This window comes from Canis aureus, chromosome 4, assembly GCF_053574225.1.
Source record: "Canis aureus isolate CA01 chromosome 4, VMU_Caureus_v.1.0, whole genome shotgun sequence".
NCBI lineage: Eukaryota > Metazoa > Chordata > Mammalia > Carnivora > Canidae > Canis > Canis aureus.
Window position 1 is genome coordinate 37,111,325 of NC_135614.1, and position 13,646 is coordinate 37,124,970.

General features: G+C 35.8%; 2 protein-coding genes across 3 annotated transcripts in view; one reads left to right on the plus strand and one right to left on the minus strand.

Moving 5' to 3' along the window:
* DCP2 (decapping mRNA 2) overlaps positions 1-12,939 on the plus strand; it is a 49,457-nt gene extending 36,518 nt beyond the window's left edge. The window contains exons 9-11 of the mRNA XM_077895353.1: positions 1,590-1,700; positions 3,752-3,803; positions 5,449-12,939. Of these exons, the coding sequence (XP_077751479.1) occupies positions 1,590-1,700; positions 3,752-3,803; positions 5,449-5,612 (327 nt within the window). The 3' untranslated portion in view covers positions 5,613-12,939. The remainder of the gene's footprint in view (positions 1-1,589; positions 1,701-3,751; positions 3,804-5,448) is intronic.
* Positions 1-13,646, minus strand: part of MCC (MCC regulator of Wnt signaling pathway) — a 302,034-nt gene that overhangs the window by 2,627 nt on the left and 285,761 nt on the right. Inside the window, exons 18-19 of one of the 2 annotated variants that reach the window (XR_013378032.1) lie at positions 5,688-5,748; positions 1,188-1,721 (exon numbers count right to left, since the gene is read on the minus strand). The gene's annotated coding sequence lies outside the window, so the exon portion shown is untranslated. Of the gene's footprint in view, positions 1-1,187; positions 1,722-5,687; positions 5,749-13,646 lie in introns of those variants that run through there. The other variant, XR_013378031.1, reaches the window with a different exon arrangement.

Sequence of the window (13,646 nt, forward strand, 5' to 3'; positions counted from 1 at the left end):
TTCCACTTGTTCCACTTGTATGGCACCATACAACCACCATATAATGCTATTACAATGTGATTGACTATATTCCCTACGGCTGTGCCTTTTATTCTTGTGACTTACTTATTCCATAACTAGAAGCCTCTATCTCCCACTCTCCTTCATCCATTTTGCCCATTTCCCCCTCTGGCAACCATCAGTTTGTTTTCTGTTCCTAACCAATTATTTAAGTTAGCTTATTGTTGGGGCACCTGGCAGGCTCAGTTAGAAGAGTGCAACTCCTGATCTCTGGACTTGAGTCCGAGCCCCACATTGAAATAAAAACTTAAAAAAAAAAAAGTGTTTCGTTTTCAGGCTATTTTAGGAACTGCCTTTTTTTTTTTTTTTTTTTTTTTAAAGGTGAATAGACACCAGGACAGTTTTTTTTTTTTTTTTTTAAGATTTTATTTATTCATGAGAGACACAGAGAGAGAGAAAGGCAGAGACACAGGCAGAGGGAGAAGCAGGCTCCATGCAGGGAGCCCGACGTGGGACTCGATCCCGGGTCTCCAGAATCACGCTCTGGACTGAAGGTGGCACTAAACCACTGAGCCACTCTGGCTGCCCTATTTTAGGAACTGCTTAGCTTTTTCTGTAGGTAGATAGAGTATAAACAAATGCATTTTGATATTCTTAAAAGTACAAAATAATAATTATTTATATTGTTTTAGTCCTCTTAACGAGCTGTCCCTTTAAGACCATTAGGGACAAAGTAATGTTTAAAAACTTTATTTTTTAAGTTAAACCTAGATTTTGGGGGGAATGATAAGAAAATTAACTTATGTTAAATCATACAATTATAAAATGTCAACTACTTCATGTTTAGGCTTTAGATCTAACTTTAGGGATAATGGCCTAAGTTTTTAAAATACCAATCTTTATTTTGTATAAAAGGTTATTAATTTAAAAATACTCACTTGTTTATTATAAATTTAAAGCAGATTTTAGGATAACAGTTGATCACTATCTGCTACATATTTCTTGTTTTAAAAAATGGCCAGTGTGCCTTCGCATTCCACCTCAGAGGGTTGTTTATGATGGTCGCATAAGGTTTTCAAACTTGTTTCTCTCTCCTTCTCCCATTTTTTTTAACTTGTGCATTGTAAACAAAGTCTGTAAGCAGAAATGGGATAAGGCAAGATTCCTAGGGACCACTGTATTTACTGTTGTGTACCTTTAGAGGAATCTTGTTTTGTGAAGCACTGTCTTCTGTAAGAAAATACTGATATGTGGTTCCCCAATTTTTTTTTTTAAGATGTTATTTATTGATGAGAGAGAGAGAGAGAGAGGCAGATACATAGGTAGAAAGAGGAGCAGGCTCCCTGTGGGGAGTCCAATTTGGGACTCGATCCCAGGACTCCAGGATCACGCCCTGAGTTGAAGACAGATCCTCAGCCACTGAGCCACTCAGGTGTTCCATGTGGTTCTCCAATATTCTAGGAAAATTTTGGGAGGGACTTTGCTAAACTCTTATTCAACCAGTTAAACATATTCTTGGCGGTATATTCTTTGGTCCTGTTAAATTATACTGTAGGCTAATATTTTATTTCTTCTCTTTGGAAAAACAGAATCAAAGTATGAGGGGAAATGGCAGAAAACAGTATCAGGACTCACCTAATCAGAAGAAAAGAACAAATGGGATCCACAGTCAGCCAGCCAAGCAGCAGAATCCCTTAATGGTAAGACTTACATCTATAAAACTAAGAAGGCAGTTTATCCGTTTTAGGAGTGGGGCAAGGGCATTGTCCAAAAAGCACATTGAATTGATATATTGATAAGATATTTATGCAGTGAAACTGTGCATTATTTGCTTACTTAAAATCTCTGGCTGCCCTGTTACAGGTTTGTCACATTGAATTACACATCTGATTTTTTGCTATTTTATGTCAGTATTTAAATATTTTTTAGTACTATGAAAACTGTGTAGTCAACCCTGTTTTCTAGAAAGAGCAAGTCCTTGGCTATTTTTCTTTGTTTTTCTAAATAGAGTCTGTATTGTTTTAATAAAGCTAAAGTTGGGGAGAACATCACAAGTGTATTTTTTTTTCTCTTCAAGTTGATAGAATTTATAAACAAGAGGTAAATATAAAGAGTTTTAGAGATCTGGGGACTGTAGAGATGGCAGTAGGTTTCAGACAATAACAGGCATATGAAAAAATTTGGCAGAGGTCAGTGTTCCAAAATGATAGAATAAAATAATTATTAGAAAAGGTGATAGAATTTAGAAAATTAAAGTAAAGTCAGTGCCATAGCCCTTAGACTGGGCCTGCAGACAGATAACTGTGAGCATTTTAGGACATTTACTTTCACGCTTAGTCTGTGGTCCAGAAAGTTGCAGTTCATAATTAATGGGTCTCCTTGTTTGTCTTTTCTGGAAGTCCTAGTTTTCTTTTTTTAACAATGGGTGATAATAGTAGTTTTCAAAGTTTTATCAAAAATTTTTACCTGAGTTTCTATTTGCTGTTTACTTGGGTGTATTGATTCCAAGGGCAAACACGTTTGTTTTTTTTAAAACACATGTTAAAGATCAATTTACTCTTAGATTACTTGCCTTTTAATGTTAAACTTTTTTCTTGTCAGATTGGTACAGATAAAAAGAGAGCCACTTGTATATTTTTTTTTAATTTTTATTTATTTATGATAGTCACAGAGAGAGAGAGGCAGAGACACAGGCAGAGGGAGAAGCAGGCTCCATGCACTGGGAGCTCGATGTGGGATTCGATCCCGGGTCTCCAGGATCGCGCCCTGGGCCAAAGGCAGGCGCTAAACCGATGCGCCACCCAGGGATCCCCCACTTGTATATTATTGAGTGTATTGACAATACTTAAAAATAACTAATTGGTACTACCTTTTAGAGAGTAGCTTGACTATATGGAAAGCCTGAAAAGTTTCTTAAATTGTTTCCCTAGAAGAAAATTTTCAAGAATGTTCATCCCACTACTCTTTTGAATAATGAAAACATGGAAACAATCTGCATATCCAAGAGTATAATTTCAAATGCTGTATCATATATGCAGTGGGCTACCGTGTAGTCATTAAAAATGACGGTGTAGATTTATATTTATTGAAAATAATATATTCATAGTATATTACATTTAAAAAGTAGTTTGGGGCGCCTGGGTGGCTCATTCATTTAAGGCATCCAACTCTTGATTTCGGCTCAGGCCATGCTCTCCAGATCGTGGGATTGAGCCCCCGTGTGATCTGGCCCCATTTTGGGCTCACACTCAGTGGGGAGTCTGCTGGAGTTTCTCTTTTCTTCCCCTCCCACTGTCCCTTCCCCTGCTCACCCATGTTTATGCCTTCTCTCTCTAAAATAAATAATACATCCTTAGGGGGAAAAAAAAAAGTAAGTTATAGAATAGTCCTATGTACCTAATAATTCCACTAAATTTTTAGTAATTGTATGAAAATTCACAGTATCTTCATAAAGAAAAAGCTAGAGAGATGCACTAAAATGTTAATAATTATCTCTGGGTTGAAAAATTTAATGAGTAATTTTTTTTTCTGGTGTTTCTATATTGTACATGTAATCAAGAACTAAAAAAAGTTTTAGGCGTAAAATAAAAAAAAATACCAGTGTAAGACTGGGATGGTGATTATATTCCTGGTTTAATTTTCTTCCTGAGAAATTTGATAACATATCTCCTCATTTATGTAGAATAACTACAGATGGTGTATTTGTGTGTGTGTGTGTGTGTGTGTGTTTGTGTTTGTGTTCTTTTAATAGAAATGTGAAAAAAAACTTCATCCACGAAAACTTCAGGATAATTTTGAAACAGGCAAGTCATTTTCTTTTTAAAATCTCTGGGGGATTTGATTTGGTTTTGGCCTAACCTTGATTTTAGTTGAGAGTGTAATGGATTGTGATAGATAAGCAGAAAGAGTTGCACATGTTTTGTAGAGAGTTCATATATGTGATCACATTCTCTAAATATGAAACTCACTAAAATGAACTTAAATCATCAGGATGAAATGATCTTCCCTTTCAGTGTGCTATTTTTGCGGGTGAATGTCAAACCTGGGTGCTGTGCGTGAACATTGTAAGTTAATAGGTATTAGTGAGGGGAGTAGAACCAAATAGCATAAACATGAGGAGACCTCATTCTCACATATATGTAAGAGAAGCATTGGCTTCAGAAGGGCAACATTTCTTACTTTTAGGAGGTAATGAGCAACTTTTTAAGGAGGTACTATGGATGACATCTGGAGCTTCCCTATCCTCAGTTATAAAGAGTAGGTATGTGGGCTAATTTGGAAAGTAATGGTGATGAATGTAGAAAGTTCTTTGGTAATACTGATTTAATAGACATCATTTGAAACTACAGTAGACTTTTTTATTACGTGTTGTTTTGAATTGTGTGAAATCCCTGTACAGTAGATAATGCATTTATTCACCATTTAAATGTAAGGCTTTTATATAGAAAAGTCTAAGAAATAAGAAGAATTATGATCATATTTTCTTGCAGTACTGTTTATGATTTAAGCAGGAAAAACACTATTTTAAAAGATGCTTTTATTCTATTTTGGAAAATTAAGGTTAATTATGAAGTCATGTAGTTTGGTATACATAAAGTATGTGGGAGGAGTCCCCTTAATAAGATTTTTCTGACCACGTTGGCTGATGGGGACATGATAGCCTGATAGGTTAATTAATGTAAGCTCAGAAATCAGTTATTTTACAAAATCTTTAAAAGCCATGTGTCCAGGAAGAAGGTACTAAAAGAAAGTATACTCTAACTTAATATACCCAGCTTAATTGGGCATGATATGGACATACACAATTTGTCTTATAAAAGAAATGTAAAAGAATTTTTGTCCCGGGAAACCTGATTTGAGATTTTCTTTGTGCCTAGCCTCCTGATGTCTATTCCCAATCCACTTCCCTGGTCAGGTCTCTGCTCTACCTTTAAAACAAAACAAAACAAAATCCTGATAAATTGAGAGTTTTGTTGGACCATGATTTTTAAAATTTGGATTTTTCTTTAGGTAAATATATTCCCTGGTGATTTGGCCAGCTCCATCTTTATTTTTCTAGACTTGGACTCTTTATAAATCTTAGATTACAGTTGTAATCTTTACAGTGCTTACATTTTGATCCTTGTGTTAAGTTCTGTATGATGGTAGAAAACAAAAATGAGAGGTAGACAAAAGTATGGCCATTTTTTAAAGCATGTGAATACTAAGGGTTTAAAGGCAGAGATTAAGATTTGGAATGAATGTGTGGAAATCAATAATCATAGATTAGAAAGTCAGTTAAGCCCCAATTTAGGGAAAGGAAAGTATCTTGGTGGTTCTACTTAAGTTAGATTTAGAGTGTGGTGAGGAAAAATATGTATGGTATGTGAATTCCTTTATAACAAAAGGTGAGAAGGGCAGCATTTGAGTTCCCATTAAGTTACTGAGTTTGTTTATTTATTTAAACAGATGCTGTATATGACTTGCCTTGCTCCGGTGAAGACCAGTTGCTAGAACATGCCGAGGGACAGTCTGTGGCATGTAATGGTCATTGCAAGTTCCCCTTTTCATCCAGAGCCTTTTTGAGTTTTAAGTTTGACCATAATGCTATAATGAAAATCTTGGATCTTTGATAGCAGCAGATGTATTGTGGAAGTCCCACGATCAGAGACCTGTTGCATTTGAGTAGGTGTCTCTTTGAGCCTTACCTTTCTCAGGTGTTTTAAAGAAATGCAGGGAGGCAACGATGTTTCTCAAGATAAATGTTCTCTGTGCAGAAGAGAGAGTAAAAAGAAACATGAGTTTGCACTGTAAATGCAGTTATAACCTTTTATACAGATATATCTTTTCAGTCTTTGGCTAACGAATTTAAGTTGCTTTTTATGAGAGCATTTTTTTTTTTTTTCTGTGTGATTGTGGTTTTTATTTTATGTTCTGGTCAAGAAAATAGTGTTTGAGTCATCATCAAGTAACCAAGATAATGGGAATGCTCCATCTATCCATGACAGTGATTGCAATAAGAGTTTCCTTATATTGACATTTTTAAAAGAAACTTAAAATTCACAAATATTAAATGAATGCAAGAGCTAAAAATGTCACAGAAGTCAAAATTGCAGGTCATCTGCTTTGGTGGCATTTTTGCACATTTCTCTGCTTCTAACCACTTAGGTTCCCTATTCCTCCTGCTGGGAGATTTGTTGAAAGGTTTTAGTTAAAGCCAGCATCTACTGTGTAATGTTCATGTTGAAAATGAACACAGCACTTCATTGAAGGACAAAATCCTCAGCCTGTAGAAGGACTGAGTTGGTTGGGTGAGAAGTGGATGCTCTGATGTGGAGTTGAGAGCCTTGTGCAGTCAGCAACTCTGTGAGACTGCTAGGGAGTGGGGAGCATGGAGCATGCAGGCAGGGACGGGGCAACTGCTTTGGTCTGGTCTTCACCATCCTGCTGCCAGCCAATGGCTTTGTTCCTGTGAAGATTCATTCTCTATTATTGATGTATAAATATGAATGGAGTACTGACATTGTTAGGCTTTACATTGCATCTCGCTGTTGATCTCTGGGAACTAATGTTGTATTAGGTTCCAGTTTGCAATAGTAGCAGAAGCTGACATGCTTTTATGAGCATGCTGAAGCCCCAGGATGATGGAGTGAGAAGGGATGGGGTGTACACTTCACCCAAGTACAAATAAAGCATTTCACTAGGAGATGATCAGAACATGAAGGTAACATACATAACTCACTTCTTGGACTGTATTTTGCTTCTTCAGGATTCTTAAATCTAGGTAAAGATGGCAGTGCCCATTTGCTCTACTTGAGGACAATCACCAGGGCTCTAAGGGGGCTTTCGTGTTCAGGCTGCTTCTGACCTCATTGAAGGTATTTCTTTTGGGGGGTGATGTGTGAGCATATGTGTGCGTGTGCATCTGCCATGTGGGTTTTAAAAATCTTTTTTTACATGTGGTATCCACAAAATATATTTCTGCTTGTAAATTTTATTGTAGAAATCTTTATTCTGTATAGATAGGCTATTTAATAGGGGTTCTATTTAACCCAGTGGGACTTTGAGAAGAAGTACTATTGTAAGGAATTCACTTGTATTTCTTTGCTTTAGCTTTTAAATGGCTTGATTTTAAAGGAAAAATTCTATTTATTAATAAGTGTCACCCTCTTGGTGCTAAGCAGGAGAATTCACGATTACAGCAGTATGTTTAAAATTAGGTTATTCATAATCCTGCATCTTTTAATGTGACAAACTTGTGAATCCTTCTGTGACCTTTTTAAAAATGCATTATCTGATTGCTTTTGGAAGCTTTTAACTGTTCTTTCCAGAAATACAGCTGCTTTGCTTGGGTCTCCTTGAGCCATATTTATAGTTGGTCCCAGCATTCCAGATTTTTATTAAATTGTTAAGGGAGTGAAAACTTAGTTTGCCTGGCAGGTAAATCATTTTCACTCGTTTACTGCCATCTGGAAACCATATAATTTTTGGTGATTTTGTGTGTGTGTGTGTGTGTGTGTGTGTGTGTTTGTTTTTTGAATATTTTGGTCAGTCTTTCTGGTGCCTAGAGTTGGGTTTTTCAGCTCTTAATACAAAAGCAAAAGAGATTAGAATTTAGTTACCAGAAGTATGTCCTCTAAAGGTGTTGAGCCTTTTCAAGAACCAACAAATTTTACCTTTTCAATTACAGCAGTTTAACTATGGTTAAATGTTATTGCTGTTGTGCTGCTTCATTTAACGCACTGTGGAACAAAATGAGGGTATTGTTGGAATGGGATTTTGGTAACTTGAGGCTTTTAGCTCTCTTGACAATTTGAGATAAAGACGTGAGTTAAAGTTTATGCGTGTGATGTGACTTAACTATGCAGAAAATGTATCAGTTGGATGTACCTGTTTTATGTACATCTGCTATACTTATTCCCTTGAACCTGTGTAATAGTTTCTCAGTGTTCAGGTTACCTTGAGAAAGCCCATGCTTAGCACAGAACTGGATTTCTCCTTTGAGAAATTTTAGCATGGTGTGAAGAAATTGAGTGATAAAGGAGTGTGCTGAATATGCAATAATTTACTTCTGTGTGCTGCATTTTAAGAAGCTAGATGAGAAGAGTAGTTGTGTTGGCTTCATTGTGTGTTTTATGTCTTTGAGAGAAAAATAGGTCTTTGAATCCACTTTTTAAATGTTATGTTCCAAGGTTCACTGTGAATCTTTTACTTTTTAAAAATTTGTAGGTGCTTTTATGTATAACTGTAATGATTTGTAAGATGTTAAATGAATGTTTTTGTACTTAACGATTGTTATCCAAAAGATAGGTGTATAGTTTACATGCTTTCACAAAGTTTTTGTTAAGAAATAGCAAATGAATGGTTTTCGGATTTCAACCAGTGACGACACTCTTCCTGAGATGTAAACCGAATAGAACCCTTAGCATGGGTGAAATTTGAAGAAATTTGAAAAGTTGAATTTTCATGTTAATATATAAAAGCAAATCGATGCTGTCAAGGGATTTGTGGTCACTGCTTGCTGCTTTGAGCTTTGGATATCCTTATTTTTCTATTAAATATCAATTAGTGCAGATAATGAAGATGTACAACAGAATATAGCAAAAAAAACTTTATGCTGTAAGATTGGGCTGGTACTTTGTCTTTTAAGGCTTTAGTAGTTTGCATATAATATCAAATAAAAAACGCAAATCTAAGTGAATGACATCCTTCCACATTTTAAATTTAAATTTTATTATAAAGCTCAACATATTATGTTGGTCTTTAGAAAAGTTCAGGTCCGAGTACATGTATGCATTAAAAACATTTCATTACCTAATTCCCCCACCCCCCCATCAGTTAGTTTGAACAGTGAAGAGCAAAGTCAGTATAAAAATGAGACCATTTGCCAAGTTACTTTTCTTACTATGATAATATCTCTTGGCTTTTTATTTTTGTAGTAGTACCTCCCTCTGCCTGCTCAGAGATTTTTTGTTTTGATTGACATCTATTGTGTCTCTGTATTCCCCAAGCAGTGTTTTCTTTGCATATTAATCATAGTTACAAGGTCAGATTCGTTAACATTTTTATGATTGAAGAAAAATGTCACTTAGTGTCACTTAAGTGATTTTGATTCAGATTATATTCTGGCCCAAGGAAGGGCTCATGTGTATTATTGTGATTTTATATTAATGATAAAACAAGTCTTATTTTGCCCTAAGGTATCAATATATCCTATACCTTTAAGTATCTGTCTCTGGGTAAACAGGTGTTAGTAAAACAGCAGTTTTGTTAAACCTTATTTCTGACTGCTTGGTAAAGCCTAGCTACTCACTTTATATTCTGTCCTAAGACTTTAAAGTGCATTTGTATAGTTGCTGAAAACTCTAAAAATGAGATTGTGATGAGCTTTCTCAGCCTCTTTTTTCTGCCTAGAGTTGTTGCTCTTGAAGTTTATATTTGTGTGTCCTAAAGATGGCAGATTGCAAATAGGCATTAAAGGCTCTGTCCCATGCTTTCAAAATAAAGTTCTGGATTTCAGTTTCATATATAGGATAGGTTATTATTATAGAACAAAAGTGTCCTGGAGGGAGGAGATAGCTATAGTTACTGGGCAGAGAGAGTATAAGGAAGAAATTTTAGAAGGCAAACCAGTTCTTGAGTGTTTGTCTGTAGTATTAGGCTAGAAACGGGATCGTCGTCTAGACCAAGCAGTGTCTAATATATATGGCCATTACCAGGCATTTTCTAGCTCTGGATAAAGGTATTGTTTTTTTTTTTTTTTTTTTATGGTTGCCAAGCAATCCAGTAAATCTAAAGTAATTTTTCTCACTTTAAAGATTGATGTTTGGGAGTCTGGTCCTTCCTGTGCTGATAAATTTATAATTTATAATTCCAGCCACACTGAGGTGCTCTGCTTTCTTACTGGAATGTAGCTCAGAGCACAGCCAGCCATGGTCAGGTGCGTGACATAGCCACTTAATGTGGTAGCTATACATTCGTCCATCCTGAATGGTGATCCATTCCTTTCCATCTAGTTCTCGTGACAAACAGCATTTACTATTAAAACAGTAATATAAAGCTAGGGGGAAAAAATAAAGCTACCTCTCACGCATGGGAATGGACTTGAAGTGGCTGGCTTCCACCAGCTTAGTTGCTCAGACTTTAATGTACAAAGAAATGTAAATAAAAAACTATGGTAAAGTATGGATGTTTTATTTTGAGAGATTTTTATAATTGAATCTTTAATCTGAATTCCCAGATTAATGAAATCACTAGTAAAGAGATTTCATTTGTCTTGTGTCTTCTTTGGTTAGCAGAGGGAATGGTCTAGCCATGGTTGCAGCTTGAAAGCACAATCTTCAGATTGTGAAGAATCAACCATGACAAAGTGCTTGCATTTAGCTCTGTGTAGTATTGGCTAAGGGGGCTTGTGGGAAAAGGATTGGATGCAGAAATCAGTTGCCTTGATTTGTAACTTTGTCCCACATGGGACCCTCCTCTTTAGTAGACTTTAGTCCTTTATTTAGTTCAATGGAAGAATAAGGACCTAAACATCTCTATGTGCTGCTTTTTTGGTGGGAGAGCTATTGCAGGGGTTTTGGATGTTGTTTTGGTTATCAGCTTCTGTCTGTTGAATGCCATTTGAAGATATGTTGTTTCTTAATTCTTTTTCTTGGTGTGACTGACCAGGAAGAGGCCATGGAATCCCCCACCCCTACCCCAACTGCCCTTTGTATCTTGTTCCTTCTGTAGAAGAATAGTTTGTGCTGCATCCTTATGGTAAATCTGCCACTGTGGGAATTTATATGCAGTGATCATATCTTGCCCTTCAGAGATGATCTCACTGACCCTTGGGCCATGGTGGAGAGGAAGGCTATGGAAACGAGTACTGTTTTGGGTCTCAGTGCATGTAGCTGTCAGATTGGTTTGGGAACAAAGAAAACTGTGGTTCTAGGGTGAAATGGGCAGTGTTCTGCCAGGCCTTAGTCCTGAAGAGGTCTTAGTTAACAGTCTTAGGTTGTGGACTTTCTGAAGTAGAATGTAACATTTTAATGTAATCTGCTTTTAATTCATTGAGGTTCTGAAACAATCTCTAGCTACAAATTATGGTGTGAAACATTTTGGGCACAAATCTACATTAGTCATTTCTCAAGCTTTAAGAAATTCACTACTTCTTTGTAAAATATCTTGGCTTCTATTATTATTTGGGATATTTTGGAGTCAACTATGGATGGCAGCAAATGAAAGCAGAGGTTCTCAGTTGAATGCAGTTTAGTAACATAGTAACTGTTCCTCAGCAGTTTGGTTAGATGTTAATACTTTTTGCAGTGAATGAATAGCAGCGGACTTGCATTCTTCCTGTCCTGTGTATATAATGTGCACTGATAGAAAAGCACAAAATACCTATCTACAAGAGTTTGTGCATTTCACTACTGTCCTAGGCCACTGCTGTCTTTGTTGTTCATTTTAAGTTTGTATTTGGATGCTGTACAAGTACCTTTTAATTTCAAATTGAAGTGTCCAAAGAACTTGTCTTTAATTTTTTTCTTTTTTTTTGCTCGTATTTCACTTCAAAGTTAGGAGACAGCTAACTGACTTTACATTTTCTTACAGATGTTTCCTTTAGTAATAGGGAAGGAAAATAAAACCATGAACTATTTTGTATATATATATTTGTGTATATAACACATATTATATATATACATACACATATATATTTTCTTATGATTGTTTTTGAAGTTTATTAGCTTAATATCTTATAAAAATCAATTTAATGTGTTAATTGACACAATTCAGATTTAAAGTTTTACCTGTTGGCTTTAATGAAAAAACAATGTTATTTCAGAATAAAATGATTAATCAAATGGAATTATAGTTCATGTATTAACAAGTGAAATCCTCTTATATAAGATTGTCTTTCATGCATTTAGTTTGGATGGGAAAGGGACTAAGAATTGATTTTTTTTTTTAACCCTGCTACTTCCAAAACAAGGGTTTGAAGTGTCTTTTACACTGCAAAGACTAGGTTAATGTTCAAGGAAGATGTGTAGTCTTAAAACGGTTTTCTTGGGGAAGGTTTTAGTCTGAAGAAGGTGAAGATATTTGTACTGTGCCATGTTAAATTTTATGTGGGACCTACAAGAGCTGGTAGAAAAAAATTGAAATGGTTTCACTAAATATGATGTTGAAAAAACTGGACTTTAGAGTAAATGTGATAACTAGATTTATAAACTCTCCAGTAATCATTTTTGTCTTATGTGAAATGATTTAACATTTAATTTTTGCCTTAATTATCACAGAATTTTAGGACTTTACCTTCTAGGGGCATTTTAATGTTTGGAAAAAGAATATAAGTAAATCATTGGAATAATTCTATCTGTGGTAGTAATGAAGTTCCTGGTGCTTGTTTTGGTTAATTGTCAAGCAGAGCACAAAAGGATCCCCACAATACCTTGGGGTTTACCTTTTTGTTCATACAAATTGATACCTCTCAGTTGAATTTATTGTGTTTCTGGATTTATTAGATTCTGGCTAAACAGTAGCTTTATCTCTTTCCCTCAGTGTTAATCAAAAGATGAGGATTGATTTTCACTTATATTGAGTGTGACTATCGTAAACTAAGAATTTCCAGTGAGTTTAAAATATTTGCGGGATTATTGTACTTCCACAGTCGACTAGTAATGCCAGCTGTACTCTCCACTGAGAAAATGAACAAAGTCCTGTGTCTTAACATTTTTTTCTGAGTTATTTTTTTCTGAAAGCTTTTTGATGTAAATAACACCAGTTTAGAAATTAAAAACCTTTTATCTTACAGAATACAATTTAAATGAATGAAGGTTTCCTTTTGTATTTTAAAACATTTTTTACAGTTGATTGTTCAAATATTGGCTTTCTGTAAAAATACTATCGTGTTAAATTTAGACTGTAGTGCAATATCAATAAATTTTGCTGCTTGGGCAGTTTTAATTACTACCATAACCCGATTTCTGCTACTGTTACTTATCATAAGTTCCAACTTATTCATATTTTGTCTCTCTTTGGACCAATAAAAAATGGTAGGTATGAGATAAAGGCATACTTATATGATGGGCAGAACTATTAAAAGAGTGTGCGAGGGATCCCTGGATGGCTCAGCGGTTTGGTGCCTGCCTTGGGCCCAGGGAGTGATCCTGGAGACCCGGGATTGAGTCCCACGTGGGGCTCCCTGCATGGAGCCTGCCTCTTCCTCTGCCTGTGTCTCTGCCTCTCTCTCTCTCTCTCTCTCTCTCTCTTCTGAATAAATAAAATCTTAAAAGAAAAAAAATGTGTGAAAGTGAAAATAAAGAACTGGTATGTATTCTCCACCTCAAACCCATAATAGTTTGGTTATTGCTTTAAACCAAAATAGATTAGATACATACAATCCAAGAATTCTTATATTTTTTCTTGAACCAGGTTTTCCAGATAGAATGCTTAAAGGTCCTTGGATCGTGGGAAAAAGTCTTTTCCACTAGAGACCTCCACTATATAATACATTTTATTTAAAATTTTAAGAGGGGGGCAGCCCCTGTGGCATAGCAGTTTAGCGCCGCCTACAGCCCAGGGCGTGATCCTGGAGACCTGGGATTGAGTCCCACATCAGGCTCCCTGCATGGAGTCTGCTTCTCCCTCTGCCTGTGTCTCTGCCTCTCTCTCTCTCCTCTCTG